At 44.9% G+C, this 22,854-nt stretch overlaps 1 protein-coding gene across 2 annotated transcripts in view; it reads left to right on the top strand.

The window, feature by feature from the left end:
• Positions 1–22,854, top strand: part of SORCS3 (sortilin related VPS10 domain containing receptor 3) — a 477,486-nt gene that overhangs the window by 257,778 nt on the left and 196,854 nt on the right. For both annotated transcript variants that reach the window (XM_074999210.1, XM_074999212.1), the window contains exon 4: positions 9,596–9,754. In XM_074999210.1, coding sequence (XP_074855311.1) covers positions 9,596–9,754 — 159 coding nt within the window. The remainder of the gene's footprint in view (positions 1–9,595; positions 9,755–22,854) is intronic.

The raw sequence follows: 22,854 nt of genomic DNA, 5'->3' as shown, positions 1-22,854 counted from the left end.
CCAAAAAGGACCCAGCTTGACTTTTAGCCTGATGGTTCAGCAGATAGAAAATCATCTTTTCTCTCATCAAATGGTCACATCTGAGATGGAAATGTCAGAGGCAATAAACAGGGTGCCATTTTTACAGTCACGTCTCAGGACAAACTTCATTTTTAATCACAAACCAGTGTAATGCACTGCTAAAGATGAGGTTACTGTTATTGTGCCAAGGAGCTGCGTTCTCTTTTAGCTCAACAGGCATGGAAAGGTTGTTGGCTTTTTGTTTTTGTTTCAGCAACTCTTTATGTTGGGAAATAAAAGTGAGGCTGGAGATTCTGAAATAGACACAGTTCATGAAAAGCATATTACAAGTGAACAGGAAAATCAAAGGCTGTAAATAATAGTTTAGCACTATGTTGTTTATTTCTGGGAACAAAAGACATTTATTTTGAGCCTGTCTTCTTTATTCATTTACCAGGCTACTTCCTGGGAATGTAACTCAGTGATGCTATTTCTGAAAATATTGCACCTATAAAACTTGTCTGTGCCCATTTAAAAAGATGGGGTCTGGTAATTTACAATCCAAATTTATGTTTGGTTGGAAAATAAAATAAAAGGCTTTCATGAAACCTGATATTAATAAAAATGTCTTTTATGGCAGGTTGTTTCAATTTCAGTCAAAAGGCATTTTAATCAAAGATTCCACTGTGCATAAAGCCTACCTTATCGTCTTTTGTTGGGGTAGGAAAAGTCAGAGGCGGAGGGGTTGATAAAGTATTCAGTTTGAATGTTGTGCTGTGAGATTAGTGACACAGATACTGCAATTTAAGAGTGGTAGGGAGCTGGATTGATGTGCACAGCAGGTGACCGGGAGCTGCAGGTTCATTCTTTCATATGCCGAGGGGTGACTCCTGCACCATGAAAAGCCACAGAAGCAGAAGAGTGGTCTGTGTAGCGGAATATTAGTGTAACCCAAAGTAATCCCACGGGATGCTCTGTCCCCCTGTAGTGGCTATGGCTTATAAAAAGGATTATGAGTCTTCTACTGCAAGCAAGGTGTCATGATCATGAGGGTTAGCCAGCAGCCTGGGAGTAAAAGGGTTAACCTCCTTAGCCAGGTGGGGTTGGCCTATAGGAATGTAGGTAAGAATTGAATTTTTTTGTCTCCTCCCTTTTTCTGTCCTCTGTTGCTTCTTCTTCTTTCCAGCCATGAGGGAGAGAGACACAGAATATCTCTCTCCAAGAACACGCCCTCCAATCTTCTGTAAGTAGGGTAAAGTTTAGATAAGTCCATTAGGCTTTATTGTTTTATGGTTTGGGAAGTGGGATCTGATGTCTGGGCACTTTTTAGAAATGTTCTTTTACTCTCCTTGTAACAAAGTTCTAGGCCCATGGTGGAGATTCCCCACGTGTTTTACTTTGTGACTCTTCCATCTAGTCATGAGGCTTGCAACATGAATATTGTAAAATAATAAAAGTTCTCTCTTTTTCTTTTTATTAACCTGGTATTGGTTAATGTTTGTGTCCTGGTTTTTACTTTTGGGGCTGAGATTTCCCAAGTAGTTTCTCCCTGGTTTCCTTATTATTACTTGGGTGGTGGCAGTGAATTTTATGGCCAAAATCTAAGGGTTTTTTAGGATTTTGGGAGGGGAGTTTATACCAAAACCTGGTAGATAAGGTTTTGGAGGTACTTTTGCTGGCCCCCACTTCTGCATTTATCTTGCTAAAGTGGGGAAGGAGCCATGACATGAGGCTTTTAGCTCAAGTGTCAGAGGCTCACACTTTCAGACTTTCAGCTCCGTAGGTTACAGTCCCATTGAAGGGTGTTGTCACATTAGCGTGATCAGTGGCACTTAATATTTCATTGGCCCTGGTGACCTGAGCAGCGATGGTCCCAGCCAATTGGTGGCCTCAGGCAAATTTTAGCATACCCTTAAAAATGGTGGCCCCCACAATGACCCTGAGCCCAGCGCTCTGCCCCAGCTCTGCAACCAGCAGCCGGCCCAATCCTGGAGTGTGTGGTGTGTGTCGGGGGCATTGGGGGACCTGATAGTGGAACACCTGCCCAGGACCAGAGCGCAGGCTTCGTGGTGGGGGCTGCCCAGGAGTGGAGTGTGTGCTCGGCAGCGTGCAGCGCTGGGGAAAGCTGGCTGCCAAGACAGCAGCTGAGCCCAACAAGCCAGACCAGCTTTTTGGCGGCCCCTTGAAATTGGCGGCCTTGGATAACCACCTGGCTCGTCGGCTGCTAAGACTGACTCTGGACATGAGGCAACTGTCTCCTGCCTCCCAGCCCCTTTGTTGGGCTCACCCCTTCATAAAGTGCAGGAGTAGGTGCTCTCCTCGTTGCCCGTGGAGACATTTGACCCTGCGCTGTCCTTTATATCTGGTGTGGTGTGGCTCCGTGCGTCACACCCCAGGTGCAGGTTAATTGGAACTATGCACCCCCTGGGTTGAGTTTTTGCTGCTGCCCTGAGGCTTCAGCTTCTCTGACTCCCATAAACTTCTGTAGAAGTTATGTGGGTAACTCTCCTAAAACCTCAGCCTGTCAGCGTGAGCCTAGCATTGCCCTGGGAAGGGATTCTGCAGCCCCAGACAAGACTCCCTTTTCTGCGATTCCTGCTCTGGAAGCTGGAGCCTTTCTCCTTTGGTGGTGATGCTCAGAATGGAGCAATCACACCCATCTGCTGTGCCAGCTTTGGCTGGCTTTGTTCACGAGCTCTCAGGCTTGTAAACAAGCATGGCCATGCAAAATGAACCAGGCCGTTAGGAGTTGACTGTCTTCCAGATTGGTTGGAGTGCTGCGTGGGTGGAATTCCCCCGGGGCACAGGGCCAGCACAGGACCCTGTACAGGATCTGAAGCCCAGCTTAACCCTCACATGGGACTCGTGCTATAGGATCTTGACTCTCATGCATGTATGCTCATCTGGCTGATGGGGTTCACAAGAGAATCACCCGATTGATAAGGTCGGTGCTTATTGCACATGCCATCCTGCTGCAGTCCCTGAGCTTCATTCAGGTGTCTTTAGCCCAGGTCTCCGCCGTTCAGTCGCTGATGAGTTTTGGAGCTGCCGCACTGGGAGGAATGCCACGTCATAGCCGTCTTCCTCTCAAGTACATTTTCAAGGACTTCCCCTCAGCAGTAATCAACTCCTTCCATCCAGTCCCATTTCGAAACTACAGAAGGCACAAAAATATATACACTCGACTGCAGCAAGGTGAAATGCAATTTCCTCTTTAATAAAGGCTGCCATTTAATCTAATATGATAGAAAATGATTAGATCTTAAAAACCTATAAATTACATTTGACAACTTGCTGGTGCTCCTTTGCAGTCCCTTACAGCAATTATAAATGGCAACAGCGGGCGCTGGCAGAGGAGTGCATTCTGGCTGGAGTTTGTTTATTGGCTCTTAATGAAAAGTGATTAATCTAAATCGCTAGTGGGGCGGATCCTTTGTCAGGGCTCCATAATGAGAAGCGGCAGTTTTGCCCTTTGACAAATGCGCAGCTATTTCCCCCCTAACAAAAGTGTGTTTTGTTTGCTTTTGTTTTTGCAGTGGAAAAGAACAGTAATAAAATAAACTGCCAAATCACCCACTCCGTATTTCCTCCTTATCAGTCCCTCTGCTCTCTCCCTCTGCTTAGAGCACCACCAAACTGAACTGGTGCCAGCTGCAGAGACAAAGAACCACCTTTTATTTGCTACCGTTATCACACTTCCTATTTTTTCTGAGCTGCTTTGTTTGTGGCTGGTGTGGCATGGAATGATGGATTATAATGACCATGCCCTGGGTAACAATATTGATACTTCTGTGTGATCCACAGCGCTTAGGATAGAAAGGATGACTTTTTTTGTAGAAGCAGGAGGGGAAAGGTAGAGAGAGAGCAGCCTAGGTATTAGAGTCTTTAGAGAGGCCAGCTGCCAGCAGTCAGTCAGTCTTTCTTTCCCTCCCTCCCTCCCTCATTAACTTTCCACACTTTGGTGCCTTCATTATTCACCCCAAAAGCCCCTGTTGCAAGGTGGGGGGTGCTAACAACATGCTATGTGCCCCTTTTGAGGCAAGCAAACCCTCTCTCCTCCCTGGATGAGTAAGTGCTGCTTGGTGCTGTACAAAAGAGCGTAGTCTCTGGCCCAAAGAGACATCTGTGATTCAATGGACATGATTTGTAATTTGGTGCTGGGCCATTTGGCACTCCAGCAAGTTTCCTTTTTGTAAGATGACATGTTTTGCATGAAAACGTCGGAGCGTTTGAGACAGTGCGTGTTTTGAGAAACCATTTGATCTGCATCCAGACAAAGTCACAAAGAGTGGTATTTTCGTTAGGAAGCAATGCTGTCTTGTTACCTGCCAATGAGTGGAAATGGGACCAGTTTTTTATCTTCTTTGTGACAGGGAAGTTAAGGTGTGCGCTCAATCTAGCACAGCAAGCTGCAGGCAGGATTCCCATTCCTGAGACATCCCACAGCTATGGTAGGGAAAAAGGGGTGCAAGTAATGCACAGGCCACGAAGGATCTGTCCTTGTGTTCCCCATGTTGAGATGCCACCTGCTGGATCTGACAGAGTGGAATGAGTACAGGTTGAACCTCTCTAATCTAGCACTCTCTGGTCCAGTAACATCCATGTCCTGGGCTGAATTTGGTTAGCTGTGAGAACAACAAGAAGTCTTGTGGCACCTTATAGACTAACAGATATTTTGGAGCATAAGCTTTTGTGAGCAAAGACACACTTCGTCAGATGCATGAGTGTGGGATTGGTTTCAGAGGGGTATTTAAAGAGTGGGGTCCCAGTAAGAGGGAGGGCCAGAGCTGGCAAAGTCTATTCAGCAAGGTGGAAATGGCCCAGTACCAGCAGTACTTATCAAAAGAGAAAAAAACAAGTTAGATCAGACGGGGGGATGTGAGCCTTTGTCAGAGTCTAATGGGGAGATATTAACCCCCAGGGCAGAGAAGCTGTTTTTGTAAGGTGCAAGCCACACCCAGTCTCTTATTAATCATTGGTTAATGGAGCCAAATTTGCAAATAAATTGCAGCTCAGAGATTTCTCTCTCCATTTGATTTTTGAAATGTCTTTGTTTCAGGACTGTCACCCTTAAATCTTCCACTGAGTATCCAGGGAGATTGAAGTGTTCCCCCAGAGGCTTCTGTACATTACCATTCCTGGTTAGCTGGTTAGTTAGTTGGACGACAACTTATCGTGATTTACTTGACTTAAACCCATGTACTCCAAGTGGAGCATAGATCATCTACAGGTTTCCTCCACTTCACTCTGTCTTGAGATAAAACTTCTAGGTTACCCCAGGAATACCCCAGTTGTTGTCCTTCTGTCTCAGTAGATCTTCTTCATGTTGTCCAATTTTCCTTGCGGGTTCCTTGTGAGAGCTTGACTGACTATGCTGGACGATGGTTTTCTGAGAGTGTGGCCTCGCCATCCCCACTTATCATGGGTGTGGCCAAATTTTCTGCAGTCCCATAAAGTTTGTTTACAGTCACAAGTCCTGGCTGTGAGTAGTCAGTGCTGTTATTTAGCTGAAATCAACTCCTAAATGTCTTCTAAGAGCCCAGTATGCAGTGGATGTGTTGGTAATGCTGCTAGACAAGATTGACCTCCCATGGTTCATCAAATTCCCTGGTTTGGTGCTTGTTAGGTCCCAAGGATGCTGGACTAGGAGGCTCAACCCATACTTAAGCTGAGGGTGAATGTGAAGGATGGGGATATTTCGTGTGGGTGCACAGAATTCTTTTCCTTGCTCTTTGCACCCTGTCCCCATTTGCCTTTCCTGATCCGAAGTCCATTGATAGGCTGATCTCACTAGCACTTTGGGGTTTATGCTACAGCAAAGCCCTGTGTATTGCCATGCATTCACTCCTATATCTCCACTGTTGGTTTGGCTATTCTGATCACCATGGGTGTGCCTACACCGCAAGGTTATTTCGGAATAACAGCTGCTATTCCAAAGTAACTTTGTGAGCATCTACACAGCAAAACCTCTATTCAAAATAATTTTGAAATAATGGATGTCTTATTTCAAATGATGTAAGCTTCATTCTGTGAGGAATAGCGCCTATTCCAAAATAGATATTACAGAAGAGAATTTCCAGAGTGTCTTATTTCAAAATAGTGTGTCTACCCGCAACATAGGTATTCTGGAAGAGATTTTCCAGCATAAGGGAAACAGGATAAGGATACCCTCCCACCCCGCAGCCCCCATGCATCCTGTGCCTATCTACAGCTTGAAAAATCTGGCCCAGATGATTTCTAGTTGCCCTGAGCAATTTATCTAGAGGGCTTAAGACACGACTTTACTACTGAACTTTACGTATATAACTTCGATAGCTTAGTAGCCTTTAGTGATATCATGGTGGAAAATCTCTAGATATTTTGGAACAGGCGTCATTTTGAAATAAGCTGTAGTGCTTCCAGGGGCTCTAATCTGAAATAGACTGTATTGTGTGTGGACACTCTATTTTGAAATAGCTGAGCGCTATTTCAATACACATTTTGTGTGAAGAGACAATATTTTGAAATAAGATACTTGGAAAATCTCTTCAGGAATAGCTTATTACAAAATAATGCTGCAGTTTAGACATAGCCTATATGCGCAATCATAGCAATGGTGCATCTACATCAGATGAGCAATGGCTCTTGAATTTTGGACCCTGTTCTGTAGCCCTGACTCCCATGAGTAGCCCTGTTTATATCACTGTAATATGCAAGTAAGGGAAACAGGATAAGGAGCCCTGTGCATGCTGTGCCTGCCTATAGCTTGAAAAATCTGGTCCAGACAATATCTAGTTGCCCTGAGCTCTTTATCTAGAGTGCTTAAGATGCAACTTTTCTAGTGAGCTTTAAGTATACAGCTTTGTTAGCTTGGTAACCTTTAGTGACATCATGGTGGAAAATCTTTATTCCCCAAGGATCTTGTCTTGAAGTGTAAGGTCCACCTGCAGTATTTTGCTGGATGCAATCTTTGTATTCTCATACCATTCTGCAGATGCAAGCACATGTTCCTAATGTACGCTATAAATGGCTCTCTTACACAGGCAGTGCCCCTTGAAAGCAAATAGAAATAGCTTGGAGCACCAAAGGTCCCAGCTGATGCTATATGTAATAGCAACAGCTTTTTTTTTTTTTTTTAAAAAAAGGAGAATAAATGCAAAACCTTTCTTTGTCTGGAGGAAATGAGGCATGTATTTTAATTTGATGAGAAAAGGGAAAATACAAGATCAAGAGTCTGCTCTGTTCCTTTTCCTTGTTGGTGGCCTCAGGTTCTTAAGCTTCCATTACCAATTTATGGATGCCATCTGTTAACCGTCTTCCCATGGGAGTGAGATCATAGTACTAAGTACCCTTGTGTTGCCAGCAAAACTCCCATAGGTTTATGATGTTGCACGAGGAAAATGTTCTTTCTATAGGTACCAAGAAAGGCCAGGATGGTGGGAATCTGAGCTTGGTGAGGGACTTGTTTTCCCTTCAATTTAGAGGATGATCAAGAGTAGTTTTAAAAATTGCCTTTAAAATGAAATCTTTCAAATTAAAAATCATATATTTGTTTAAAAACAACAAGTTTTCTCCACAAAAGTCCTTTCTTCTGCATTAAATCAGAATCAATTTTTAAAAAAAATAACTTAATGTTGTTATTTTTTTTCTTGATTGCTCTGTTACTGCATCTTCCTGAACTCTGTGCAAGGAAAATGGATGCTAGTCAGTTTCACTTCTGATTTCTGGTCAGTTTCGTACCCATATTTCAGGGAAGACTACTTGTGTGTTAAGATTAAAGGTGTGATTAAGAGCTATGCTTGATTTGGGCCCCATATACATTCTTAATCTTCCTAACCGAACTTGCATGATTAAATAGTAGCAGGGTAGGTGTCCACCTGTGCCTCTGAATTGTCTTGGTGTGTTTAACTCAGTAAAGTCTCCTGGGGCAACATTGTATGGAGGCACTGTACAGAACAAAGTTGTGCTGAATCTCAGGTGTGCAGCTAAGCGGTGGATCCTAGATTTGATTTCAAATGGAAAAAGCAAGGAGTGTTCATTTGAATCAGCTACTGTATCAGTAACCTGTGGTGTTTACCATATCTGTAGTGTAACCCCCACTGTTTATTTTTATTTCATAATATAGTCATTGGCTGTAATGTGATTTGTTTTCTTCAAGATGTTAATAAGATGGCAAGCAGAGTTAAGGTTCCCCGAATGGTTTTCTTGGTAACTTTGACATAGGGAATAGTAATAGATGATATAGAAGAAAGACATTGCATGACTTTGGTCTTATTTTCTAATTAAAATCAGAGGCATGAATTATCTTCCGCTTGTACAAATTGGACAATTTCACTTTCGTGCACTGGAGAAAAATGACTTCATTAAATGTTGTGTGAACAGCCCCTGCTGTATGGATGGTAAGTATGACACACACTAACTCGTGCCTGTATTCTAACTGTACAGCTGACACAGACTGCTAGGCTAGGAAATCTCCCCTTTCCAGGGTCACAAACCTTCAAATTCTAGATCACCAAGGTAACAATATATGTGACCTTCAACGTTACTGCTGCCCATATTGGACCTTGAGTGTGTACATTTGGAGAGCGAATTTCCTTTCTGGGGAAAAAGTGGGAACACATCTCTGGTGAGTTGGAAACAAGCAAACATATTGGAAGCTATTCAGAGATGTAAGGATGTTGGAAGTAATCTCAATGGAGATGGATTAGTGGGCAAATTAAAAATGAGATGGTCCGAAGTCTGTTATAAGCTTAAAAATGTAACAGACTTTGTGTGTCCCATGGTTCTGTGATTTATTTTATTTCCTCTACGCATATATCATGTGTGCGTGCGTGTATTAGAGAGCGAGAGAGTGAGAGAGAGAGCTATAAGGTGATGTGGTATAATGGTTTTATCAGTTGAAGTTTGAATTGACCGGAGTATACTCCTAGGTGGTAAAGCCACAAATAAGCTACACTGATACACTGGTACACACTCATCTTACTTAGCCCATCTCACTATTAGATATTCTGCATCTGCCATATCATAGGATTGTGGAATCCTAGGGCTGGAAAGGACCTCAGGAGGTCATCACGTCCAGCCCCCTTCCCAAAGCAAGATCAATCCTAACTAAACCATCCCAGCCAGGCCTTTGTCAAGCAGGGACTTAAAATCCTCTAGGGATGGATATTCCACCACCTGTCTTGGTAACACATTTCAGTGCTCCATAGCCCTCCTAATGAAATAGTTTTTTTTTTATAAAATCCAATTTAGACCTCTCCCACTGTAACCTGAGACCACTGCTGCTGCTTCTGCCATCCAGAAGTACTGAGGATGGCTTCTCTCCATCTTCCCTAGAACCCCTCATATATATTACAGTAACTACCAAAACTGGCTTTTGGATCAAGACAAAAATGTTCATTTTGGTCACTTTTTTTTAAAACCCTTAGGTAATCTCCATAAGCCATTTGCACTTTGAGGCCTACAGTCAAATATGGAGTAGTTTTGGATTCCAACTTACGTAAAGCAGTGCTGTCAGTTCATTCTTATGTAAATATGTTTCAGGTTACATGGTGTCTGACTTTGCCATTAACGCTGTTCTATTTCTCTCTCTGTCTCTCTCTATTTTTCCGTGTAGATAATGCTCCTGAGTGACCCAGAGATTGAGAGCAGCATATTGATCAGCTCTGATGAAGGGGCCACCTATCAAAAGTACCGGCTGAACTTCTACATCCAGAGCCTGCTGTTCCACCCCAAGCAGGAGGACTGGATCCTTGCATATAGTCTTGATCAAAAGGTGACCTACTCATTTTAGATTCAAGTGAATATTTCCCAGAGTTGGATGAAAGAGACTCTGGCAAGAAGAACCCCCATATATGTGCAAAGTGACTGTATGGCACTATTCAACTCAGCAGATCAGCTTTCTGGTTTGCTTCCGAGTCAACATAGCTTCAGGGCAGCACAGCTGGATTCAGGTCCTGCTTATGCAACCTCAACTGAACCACTTGCTAAACTCCATCCAGTTACTCCTGCACAAGCCCAAAAAGAGCAGTGGTTTTCTGTCATCATTGAGGATGTAATTTTGCTTGCGGATGCTTTATTAATGGTGTTGATAAGAGAGATTTAAAAAAACCCTTGAGCCAGATTTGATGTGATGTGTTAAAGATCTAACTACCAAGTTAGGTGCCTAACTGGTGCCTGTGTTCTCTTGCAAATCTGGTGCTTGGAGCCCAAATTGAGTTCTTAAGGGCTGGTTTTTAGGGGAGTGAGGGATTCCATCTGCTTGCAAACTGACTGCATTTCATCCTGAAATCAGACAGCAATACACATGAAACCCCATCTTGCAGTTCTGACAGTCACTTTTCAGGCTGGAGCAGCACTTGAAGCAAAATCCTGGCCTTTGCTCCCATCAATGTCTAACCATAGATTGTTGAAATGCAAAGGATTTTAAACAGACCTTTATTTCCCCCACCTTAGGACATTTAATTTTTACCATTTACTTGGCTGCCATGCAGTTCATTCTGCGGGTTTCTTTTGCTTCCTTGATTCTCATGCTAAGGGGCGGTACTACAGACTGAACCTCTCTAGTCTGGAACTCTCTCATCCAGCAACATCTGTAATTCATCATGAGTTTAGTTAGTTGGACAACCACTTATCATGGGTGTGGCCAAGTTTCCAATGGGTTTCCAGCCACCAGTCCTGGCTCTCAGTCTTCTGTGCTGTTATTTACCTGTCATTTACCCCTAAATGTCTTCTAAGAGCCCAGTAAGCAGCGTGAGTGTTGGTAATGCTAGTAGACAAGGTTGACCTCCCCTGGTCTGGCAAATCCTCTCATCTGGCTCTGGTCAGGCCCTGAGGGTGCCAGATTAGAGAGTTTCAACCTACACCTAGTTACTGGGCCTGAGCTATTTGACTGCATTCCTTCTTAAATATAAGGGCATCTCCTCTTTCTAGTCTCTTCTTCCAGTCAGTGTTCCCTGGTAGTGTATTTTGTATACACTTTATTAAGTCACATACTGTACTGCAGCAGCAGCTTCAAACACTAACTAGAACATAACCTTTGCATCCCCTTGTTAGCAGAATACTATGGTAGTCATCAGATGTATGTTGATACTCCTCTTACTGGCCTGAGTGACATTTGCAGACTCAAAGCCATTGTAAATAGACTTCTTTCATGCTACCAGGGGGTTACTGCATGGAGGACTTAGCCAAATGTCAAAGATTTTGTGAGCTCAGATGTTCAACATAACCAGAAATGTTGAAGTTGGATTGAAAGACCAATATATTTGTTTGATGTCGCTGAATGGTTTGATGCTGCTTTTAAGCTGGAGGTAAAGGTTTTTAAACTGTGCTTCTGTTTGCACGAAGACAGCCCTGTGAGAAAGAGACAGCTGATGAGGTCTGCAGGATGGGATAAGCTGAATGTAATGTGTCAAGCGTGTGTCTTCAGGGAAGCTCAGCTATGACAAAAGGGGAACATCTGCTCCTTGGTTCACATCAGGGGCCTGTTTTTCTCTTTTGCGAAGTCCACATTGTATCACACTAGCATATGAGAGGGGCTTCAAAGTATGTGTAAAGGTCCCCCTCGGATACACTGTTTGCATGGGGCTTACTCAGCTAGTGTACAACTGGCATATGGGCTCAACACCAGCCCTGCTCCCACCACCTGTCATAAATGGTGTGGCCAGAGCATGCTGCACCACAGCTGTTTTCTGCATCCCCTGGCACACTGGCAGCTGTTGGAAGCTGAGTGTGGGTTAGAGCAGTCCTGAGGCAGCTCTAAATTACACCATGGGCTCAGCAGATTTGTGCACAGCCCTAGGAGACAAATAATACAAAAGTGGCTAAATGGGTTGTGTTTTACTTAGTGGCATCACTAGAAATGATAGCACCATGCACTGTGGGCTTTGACCTTTGGAGGAGGAGCTTTTCCCTGACACTCTTGCTTCTTTACAACTCAGCAGAAACTAACCGGGTGACACAGCATTATCAACTCCACTGTGACTTGCAGGGGCTTTCCAAGAAGGCTGCTAATGGCTGGAACTACATTTTCAGCCACCCTTCTCACCACTTTATGTGTAACGATTGACTTGCACAGAACAAAATGTATGTTACATTTCTGGTTTAAAATGCAAGAGTCATCTGGGTAGTTGATGCTTGTATATTTGGAATCAGATTAAAGACTGAAGGTCAGATAATCCAAGGGAGCTGGTCCAGTTTACACCTGCTGGAGAGCTGAGCCAACAGGCATGTACTGAAATTTCTCTAAGGAAATTAGAGATGGGTCCAAGCTGCAAACTTCATAGGCCAGATTCTCCCAAACTGGCACAGAGAACTGAGTGTGGGCTAGAGCAGTCCTGAGGCAGCACTAACTTACACCATGGGCTCATACATTATTCCCCCTTGAGCCAGTTTGATCCCCTGCATCATAGGCCGTGGTTAACTCAAGTTGGTATTTCTTCATAGGAGCTTTCTTCTGGGAAAGATCACTTTAAACTGCAGTCAGGACACCAGGGGAACCTGGATAGCAGATCCCATTCGGTGCATTCCCTGGTGAGGCCTTCTTTCTGGTCCACAATGCCTGAAATTTTGGTCAGGATTGCTTCTTATAGCCTCCATAGTGGGTGGGAAGTTGCGCTTGATATCTGCTGCCTCCAATTCTCTGCAGTTGATTTTCTGCTGCTAATTTCTGTGCGCCAAGTCTAAATCCAGTTACAGTCAGTGGTTGAATTCATAAGAATATAAGAACATAAGAATGGCCATACTGGGTCAGACCAAAGGTCCATCCAGCCCAGTATCCTGTCTGCCGACAGTGGCCAATGCCAGGTGCCCCAGAGAAGGAGAACAGAAGACAATGATCAAGTGATTTACCTCCTGCCATCAATGGCCCTAAATCTGCAGAAGCTGCCCTAGATTTTTGTATTGGATCCAACCCCCACGAGATGTGAACATCCTCTGATTTCGACATGGAGGAGGGCCAGCAGGAGTGGGCTCGTGTGTGGTTCAGACTCATGATGTTGGTTCTATGAATTTGGTGCAGGCCCATATTTAGTAAATACAGTTGTGTAATCCCAGAGAGGCATTAACCGCACAGGGAGAAACAAAGATTGCCTTTCATGGAATGCATGGCCCATACTCTATGAGGCAAATGTATGGTAAGCTTAAAAACAAAGGCTTTTTGAAGGTGATCCCGTTATTGTGATATTTAAAGGACATTTCTCAAACTACAGTAAACCCCTGAGATATGCGCAACTGAGTTGTGTTTCTCGGGTTAACGCAACTGCCACCCCTGACAGGAGCGGTTTCCCTGCTCCTATCAGGGGCAGCAGCTGCTCCTGTCAGTGGCAGGAACTGAGAGTCAAGCTCTCAGCTCTGGCCACTGACAGGAGCAGGGAAACTGATGAGGGCAGCCGTCTGCTCACCAGAGCCAGGAAACTCCCCATGGCTGGTGCCTCATCAGTTTCCTGGCTCCCCCGATTTGCCTGGGAAATTCGTGGCTCCCCCGAGAACACAACGCCCATGTAAATCAGGGGTGTACTATACTAAAAATCATAGATTTGATTATCCTAATGTATATTACTATCATCTGGGGGATTTTTCTAGATTATTTGAGAGAAATAGTTGTCTTTAGAGAGCAATGTCTTTATTTCTTAATAGAAAAATATCTTCATTTCATAACATGCATGTTCTAGTAGTAGGCATCCTTCAGTCTGCACAGACTATGGATCGCGCCCTTTAAAGTTTCAATTTAAGACTTCATCCACAGCGTCTATTGTGACCACAAAGACCCACACGAGAGTGACAGTCCTTGCTGCATCTCTTGCAGATGTAGTGGGTGTCTGGCAAGTCCTTATTGTGCTTTCTGAGCGATCGCTTCTCCTCTGCTAGCTGTCTGATCTTCAACTCGCCCTTCTGAAGGCCCTTGTGTAACCCCTGCCTCCATCTGCCGCGGTCGTCTGCTAGTTCTTCCCAGTTGTCCAGCTCGATGTCTACTACTCTGAGGTCTCTCTTGCAGACATCTTTGTAATGCAACTGGGGGCGTCCGGGGGGTGTTTTGCCAGAGGCTAGCTCACCATACAGGATGTCTTTTGGAATCCTTCCATCGTTCATCCTGTGGACGTGGCCAAGCCAGCAGAGCCGACGCTGCCTGAGGAGGGTGTGCATGGTTGGGATTCCAGCTTGCTCGAGGATGGCTGTGTTGGTAACTCTGTCCTTCCATGATATTCCAAGGATGCGCCTGAGGCAGCGCAAGTGGAAGACGTTCAGCCTCTTTTCCTGGCAGGCATACAGGGTCCAAGTCTCGCTGCCATAAAGGAGGGTGCTGAGGATGCAGGCTCTGTAGACTTGCATTTTGGTGTGAGTGTACAGCTTGTTGTTATTCCACACTCTCTTGCTGAGTCTGGACAGAGTTGTGGCTGCTTTTCCGATCCTCCTATTTAGCTCAATGTCCAACGACAGGGTGTCAGTGATGGTGGATCCGAGGTAAACGAACTCATGGACAACCTCTAACGTATAGTTGTCAATGCTGATTGATGGGGATTCAGCAACATCTTGAGCAAGTACATTTGTCTTCTTTAGGCTGATGGTAAGCCCAAAGTCCTTGCACACTTTGGAGAACCGATCCAGCAGTTTTTGAAGCTGATCTTCTGTGTGAGACACTACAGCAGCATCGTCTGCGAACAGCATGTCTCTGATGAGGACTTCTCGCACCTTAGTCTTAGCTCTCAGCCTTGCAAGGTTAAACAGTTTCCCATCAGATCTTGTGTGCAGCAAGATGCCCTCTGTTGAAGATCCAAAGGCATGCTTCAGGAGGAGTGCGAAGAAGATCCCGAACAATGTCGGAGCAAGCACGCATCCTTGTTTGACGCCGCTCCTGATTCTGAAAGCATCCGATAATGCGCCATCATATTGGATGGTTCCTCTCATGTTTTCGTGGAACGACTGGATCATCTTGAGTAACCGTGGAGGACAGCCTATCTTGTGGAGCAGTTTGAACAGACCATCCCTGCTGACCAAGTCGAAGGCCTTGGTCAAGTCGATGAAGGCTATGTAGAGTGGCTTTCTCTGCTCCCTGCACTTCTCCTGCAGCTGCCTTAGAGAGAAGACCATGTCAACGGTAGACCTCTCTGCACGGAATCTGCACTGCGATTCGGGGTACACCCTCTCAGCAATCTTCTGGAGTCTGCCAAGGATGACACGAGCGAACAGTTTACCAGTGACGCTTAGGAGGGAGATTCCACGGTAGTTGTTGCAGTCGCTTCTGTCTCCTTTGTTCTTATACAACGTTACAATGTTAGCGTCACGCATATCCTGTGGAACCTCACCCTCTTTCCAGCACAGGCACAGCAGCTCATGCAGAGGTTCCAGGAGTGTGTCCGCGGCACATTTGATTACCTCTGGTGGTATACCATCCTGGCCAGGGGCCTTTCCTGCTGCAATGCTGGCAAACTCGGAGAAAGCTGAAAAGTTCAGAGAGACCCTCCAGGAAAATCTGCACAGCGGCCATGGGGGCGTCAATGCGACATCCAAATGGCAACATCTGAGGGATACAGTTTACAACACGGCCTTGTCGGTGTTTGGAAGAAGAGCTAGAAACACGAACGACTGGTTCGAAGCTAACTCTGATGAGATGATTCCAGTCATTGAAAAGAAGCGCGCTGCACTCCTGGAGTACAAACGCTCACCGAGCCAGAGTACCCAGCAAGCGCTTAGAGAGGCCAGAAGAACAGTACAGCAGACAGCCAGGTGCTGTGCCAACAACCACTGGCTCCAGCTATGCAGCAGCATCCAGACCTGTGCTGACTTTGGTAATCTCAGAGGAATGTATGAGGGTATGAAGAAGGCATTAGGACCCACCCAGAACAAGATGGCACCTCTGAAATCCAAATCTGGTGAAGTCATCGCTGACAAAGCCAAACAGATGGAGCGCTGGGTTGAGCACTACTCCGAGCTGTACTCACGCGAGAACGTTGTGGTTGACGCAGCCCTCGATGCCGTCGAGCTCCTACCAGTAATGGACGAACTGGATCAAGAACCGACTGTGGATGAACTGAAGACAACATGCGTGTTCTAGTAACTATGAAATCTAACACATCTTGGTTTAAAAATTAAGAAGGGCCAAATATTGGGTAGTGGGAGGGGAAAATAACATCAGTTTCTCTGGTGTTCTCCCTAGAATCAGGGCCACAGTAGTTAACAATCAAAACTTACTCTGAGGGTGTGTCTGTTCTGCAAGGTGACACCCACAGCTGGATGGTCAGGTTCAGGCTGAAGCCCAGGTTCTGGGACCCCCCTGCCTAGCAAGGTCCTAGAGCCCAGGCACAGCCCATGCCTGAATGTCTACAATCAAATTAAACAGCCATGCAATCCTGAGTCATCTGACACAGGCCAGCTGTGGGTGTCTAATTGCAGTGGAAACACCTGTGTCCAGGACTGACATCCGTGATGATATGAATGGACAGGTACTAATGAGTTACTATAGTGATGCATGCGATGGAAAACCCCAGGAGAGAAGAAACCTCCTCTGCTCCCCACTCCCAAACAAAACTGAGGTTCATTCTTCATTCTAAGCAGCTTCCCACTAAATCTCCCAAAGAGTGAAAGAAAATGGGCATTCAGCCATTGGCTGCAACAGGAATGGGACTGGAAACCAAATCCAATCGAAAGACATCTGGACTACTTTAGGACCAGATTTTGCCACACCTTTGTGTGCAGATGCCAGGGTAAGGAGCCTTCCTCCCACAGGGAAAGACCGGAAGTACAGGGCACATTTAGTCTGGGGAAGGGGTGGAATGACAGTGTTTAATGTGGAAAAAATTGCTATAAAGAGGATGGTAATCAATTATTTCCCCATGTCTGCTGGGGATAGGACAAGAAGATTTGGCTTCAGTTGGACCAAAAAAGATATAAGATGGGTGGTAGTAGGGAAAGCCTTGTAATGCCCAGGAGAGGTAAGCTGTGCCTAGTTTTGAGAGGCTATGGAATCCTCATCCCTGGAGGGTTTTTAAAGGTCAGGTTAGACAAACATCAGCCAGAGATCGGCTACATTTACTTGATCCTACCGAGTGCAGGTGAATGGATTTAGTGACCTTTCTAAATCCCTTCCAGCCTTACCTTTCTAAGTGCAAATCCTATGCAACAAACAGGAACAGTGGCAGACTCTCGACTCAGCCCTTTTCTCTTCGTTATACACCCCCCGGTGCAGATTGCCTCAAGAGGGTGAAGGAGGAGGTGGGACCAGAGCTGTCCATGCCCACTGCACTAGCCCACTCTGTGGCCCAGGATGCACTGAATAGCCAAGGGAGGGTGCACATCGCAAACATCTCTTGTGTGCTAGGAAGGCCGGGAGGTTTGTTCCTTCTCCACGGCCTCCAGTTTATCAAGTTCAGATACGCAGCCGGACTCAGTCTGTTCTTTGGGCTGTTTACCCAGTTCACACAGTTATGCCTGGGCCTTTTGCTTTGAAAGTATGAGGGCTACTAGACTGGTGATCGCATCCTGTTGCTAATATCCATCCATCGCTCATATGATGAGGCAGCCATTGATATAACTCAGTGGCAAGGTGCATGTGCGATGGGACACCTGCAACTTGCTTTGAGTCCTTAATCCTGAACCCTTTCACTGGGCTAGGTTCCAAAGAGCTTTTCCCTGGCCACTGAAGCTCCAGTGGACACAGCTGGATAGTGGTTCAGAGAACCCTGAAAATTAGTTAGTGACAATCCCAAAATGTAGTGCAGTCATCTAAGCAGCAGTTTCAGTCACCCCATTGAATAATTTATTCCTCAGTCTCTCTCCAAGGACAAGATGAAACAACCGGCCCTGTGACCCAGGCCTTCAAAGGGATTTGATTTCCATGGGACTTAGCCATCTGTTGATAAACTGTATATGCAGTTGCCTAATTGCTCTTTGGTTTGAGATGAAAGAAATCAAAGAACCATAAGAATGGCCATACTGGGTCAGACCAAAGGTCCATCTAGCCCAGTATCCTGTCTGCCGACAGTAGCCAATGCCAGGTGCCCCAGAGAAGGTGAACCGAAGACAATGATCAAGTGATTTGTCTCCTGCCATCCATCTCCCGCCTGTGACAAAAGGCTTGGCACCATACCTTACCCCTTGCTAATAGCCATCTATGGACCTAACCTCCAAATATTTATCGAGCTCTTTTTTAAACTCTGTTAGAGTCCTGGCCTTCACAGCATCCTCTGATAAGGAGTTCCACAGGTTGACTGTGTGCTGTGTGAAGAAAAACTTTCTTTTATTAGTTTTGAACCTGCTACCCATTAATTTCATTTGGTGTCCTCTAGTTCTTATATTATGGGAACAAGTAAATAACTTTTCTGTATTCACTTTCTCCATACCACTCATGATTTTATATACCTCTATCATATCGCCCCTTAGTCTCCTCTTTTGTAGACTGAAAAGTCCCAGTCTCTCTAGCCTCTCTTCATATGGGACCCATTCCAAACCGTTAATCATTTTAGTTGCCCTTTTCTGAACCTTTTCTAACGCCAATATATCTTTTTTGAGGTGAGGAGACCACATCTGCACGCAGTACTCAAGATGTGGGCGTACCATAGTTTTGTATAGGGGAAGTAAGATACTCTTTGTCTTATTTTCTATCCCTTTTTTAATTATTCCTAACATCCTATTTGCTTTACTGACTGCCTCTGCACACTGTGGATGTTTTCAGAGAACTATCCGCTATAATTCCAAGATCCCTTTCCTGATCTGTTGTAGCTAAATTTGCCCCCATCATATTGTATGTATAATTGGGGTTATTCTTCCCAATGTGCATTACCTTACACTTACCCACATTAAATTTCATTTGCCATTTTGCTGCCCACAGTCAGTCAGTGGTTTTGCTAAAAGGCAATAACAACATTGTGCAGGAAAAACTTCAATACGATGCCGGTGACTAGGAATTGTTATTGTGAAGCATTGTTACCTTCACCTTAGAGAGAAGGTGTGTTCCCAAAATCATGCCCCTAACACCATTTTTTTATATCCAATGGCTACGTCTATACTACCGCAGTCCTTCGAAAGCAGTTTTTCCAGAATATCTCTTCTTAAAATCTTCTTTCGGAAGAGCGTTCCCACACCCAAAAAAGTGGATCAAAAATCGATCCTCTTTTTAGCTAGAGAGCATCCACACAGCCCCTGCTTTTTTGAAAGAACGGGTCAGGGATCAAAAATTCCAGCACCATGAGGACTGCTCGTTCAAAAAAAAGCATCTCCGGGGCACCTACACATGTCTTTTTCTGAGAAAATATTTCGGAAAAGGACGCTCTTGCTCATCTGGGAGAGGAAGAGGGCTGCTAGAAAAAAGAGCCATGTTCTTTTAATTTCAGATCAAAAGGAAGCATTTTATGTGTAGATGGTCTGTGGATTCTTTCAGAAGAGGCTCATTTTTTAAAAAAAAAAACAAAAACAAAAAAACAAACAAAAAAAACTTGCTCGTGTAGGCCCAGCCAATCTGTTTATCCAATATGATGTACATCAACTGAAACTAGAGTCAATCAGCTTTTTAACCTGCTTGTCTGGTAGCGTGGTACATCGCATTGTTTTGAGCACATGCATAGCAGGTACCGAGGGGGAACACAGGGCCTAGGAATGTGCCAGGAAAGAACATCCATGTATCTTGTCCTTTTCCTTTAGGACATCCAGTGGTAGCTTTGAGGGAAACTCATTACCCTTTGCTCAAGAAAACACTTAGATGCCCTGATTTTGACAATTTCTCTAACTGGTTCTTCCAATGCTCCCTTTGGCTTCTGCAAGGTGTTATGGGATATTTGTGCAGGGTGTGATACTTGCCATGGGCAGACCCAATTGTGGAGAAAGTGTAGTACATTCAGTTAAGATAACTTTCTAACATGTACATTAATACTATGTCCAGCATACATGTGTGGGCTAGCACACCTAAATACAGCTGAGGAACTGAGCTAATGGCCCCAGCAGTCTGTGGGCTAGATTACCTCTTCTAACCCAGAGGAAGGGGTACCGTACAGGGGCCCCAACCCACAAGGAGCCCAGGGAAGCTCCTGTGTCTTTAAGAGGCACCATTCCTTTCTGCCTGCCCCCTCCCACCACTTGCTCCCAGATACTGCACTCTGCCACTGGTCCTTACTTATGTCCAATTGCTATCCTCTGCCCCACTGGCTCAGCTGTGCTGACTAATGCACTAAGTGGCACTGAGTCAAGACACCTACCATTATGGTTTAATTAATTAATTCTTTGTTCTATTGTAGCACCGAGGACTCTGGGGCGCTAAGTGCTGTACAAATGCAGAAAAAAACAAACAAACCACTTCCACATCAAAGACCTAACAGTGCAAGTGTATGGCAATTGGGTAGCTAGAATTGACATATCTACAATCGATTTACCTGGCCGTCCACACAGAGGGAGGTCGATGGGAGAGTTTCTCCCATCGATCTCCCTTACGCCTCGCGTTATCCAGGAGTCTAGGGGTTGACTGCCAATCTCAGACTGCTTGATTTCACACATCTCTACCAGATGTGTGACATCAAACTCTGGAAGATCGACCCTGACTGGGTTGATATTCCCGGACGTGTAGACATAGCCTCACACTGTTTAGACTCATGCACTCAGCTCCAGATGTCCCAGGTTGGAATCGGCCTCCAGGCTGTTCCATGAACAGAGCGCTGAAAATAGCAGAATAACTGCAGCAACAGAGGGAGGTACAGTGGCAGCCTCCCTAGGTCATTTTTGTCTTGCTAACACAATCAAAATTACGCACACTGGGAAATACACCTCTAGCAGCAGGGTCGCTCGACTGTAAGTACATCCCCTGTGTGGAAGGGTGGGAATCAGGGAAAGATATTTAAATTTTAAAATCATGATTTTTAGAAAAAAGAAACTTTAAACGCATCCAGTCCTCAAATCCCCCAGTGATGATCCTGAGAGGAAAACCTGGAGGGAGAAGCAGAGGATAAATAGATAGTTTGGATGGTTCAATAACAGCCCATCTCCTATTCACCAGCCGCATCATTATTAGTGTGAGAGGCCCATAAATAAAGATCTCTGTAATCAAGGGCTGCTGCTTCCACAGGCTTTAATCTTCATCACGAAGCAAAACAACAAAGTGGGTATTTTCATACCATCACGTCTGAGCAGCTCAATTAGCTGATCAAGATAATATTCTGGCGTGTCCTCCAGATGCACCTGGCAGTCAATAGCACACTTACTTGGGAGTTCCCCATAACCTCAGAGCAGGAGGGAACTCTACTCTGCAAGTCTAATGCAATGCATGTCAGGGTCCTGGCTGCCTACATTAGATATGGCTGAATTCATTGAAAAGGACCATGGTAGAGGGGGCTACATTTAATAAGTTAACCACAAAGTCACCAGCACGTTGACAGGATCCTTTCCTTTTGCTGGCAATGCAGCCATGGAGGCGTTTGGGAGACAGACAGAAAGCTGCCCTGTGGGGCAAAGCAGCAGCTGAATTCAAACCCGTTTCTTCATAATTAGTTGCGTGTGGTGTTTATTGAATGAGAAAGATAAGAGGCTCTTTCTGTCTCTGCCTGGATTCCAGCTGCAGAGTCACTGACTGTTAAGTGGGGAGAGTGAATTCATGGGGAGGCAAGTGCTAATTCTCTTGCATTTCATCTCCACAATGATGGAGTCCCATGGGAAGGAAGGTGTGGAGAGATGGCAAGTTCCAGGGCTTGGTTCAATCTTAGCTGATTGACATCCAGAGGATTATCGCACCTTTGATGGCTGGCCTTCCAGATAAGTAATCTAGTCTAGCCTAGGTCCATGTTTATATTATGCCCATCACCAAAGCATCTGAGCACCTTCCAGAGATGACAGATAAATCACATCCTCTGTGCTCTTTCCTCCTTTCCCAGCCCCAAAAGTGGCAATATCACCTGTTACCAGTAGCACTTTCCTAGTGAAGGACTGCTGGAACATTGGAACTTGGAGGTGGTTGGTGTGTTGTTCCCTTGGGAGAAGGAAAGACGGATGAACGTAAGTGTCATCTCATGTACTTCCACAGAGCTAGGTCAGTTTACTCCAGGTGAAGATATGGCTCTGCCCGTTTTATTTTAAATCTGGGGATATTGATTATCTCCAGACCTCTGGCATTGGAAGGGATTGTGCACGTGCTTATTTTGATGGTGATGGGTGACTCCTTTCATTTAGACAAAGAGCCATTTGGGGTTGGAGTGAATCAGGACACCCCAAAGAACATGATTAGCCTTGCTCTGGTATCCCCATTATATTCTGCAGTGTCAGCTTGCAAATCTTAATTTTAAACATCTTTTAGCTTTAGGTACCTGGAATTAGACACTTAAAACCATATAAAAATAGAGTAATTATAAAGGACCTGCATTCCCGTGGTTTCTCTGGAAGGTGACTTCTTCCTCTTATCTTTCTCTTTCCATTTTTGTGGCTCCCCACTATGTTGCTACAAAATATACCTTATGTCCAAATGTAGGGCCCAGTCCAACTCCCATTGACATCAATAGGAAGGCATAGTTAAGTTAAAGGTGTCTTAAAAGGGAAAGTTAAAGAGTTTATGAAGAACTTAAGAGCTCGGCCATATCTCTGATTATCCACAGGGTCTTCACAGAATGCAGTCAGCCATAGGAAGGTTTATATTTAAATCAGGTCATCACAGCTGGAGGGTTATGTTTGCAGAACACCTGGATAGGAAGGGAAGTGTAGCTGAATGGTGTCATCTTGTTCAGTTCTGCAGGCCTGTAGGAAGTCTGGCACGTGAAGAAAATGGAGGATGTTAGGGTAAAGGGAGAAGTTTTATTGCTAGTTTTCACACTTAGGTATATGAGGGAAAGTAAATTTTAGCTGATTGTAGCTGCTACCTCAGTTGTGTCTCTGGTTCTCTTGGTCTGGCAGGGCTCTGCTCCCCAGTTGGCC

The sequence above is a fragment of the Carettochelys insculpta genome, chromosome 7, assembly GCF_033958435.1.
Source record: "Carettochelys insculpta isolate YL-2023 chromosome 7, ASM3395843v1, whole genome shotgun sequence".
Classification (NCBI taxonomy): Eukaryota; Metazoa; Chordata; order Testudines; family Carettochelyidae; genus Carettochelys; species Carettochelys insculpta.
Note: the sequence above shows the minus strand (reverse complement) of the source record. Positions and strands in the feature narration are given on the sequence as shown.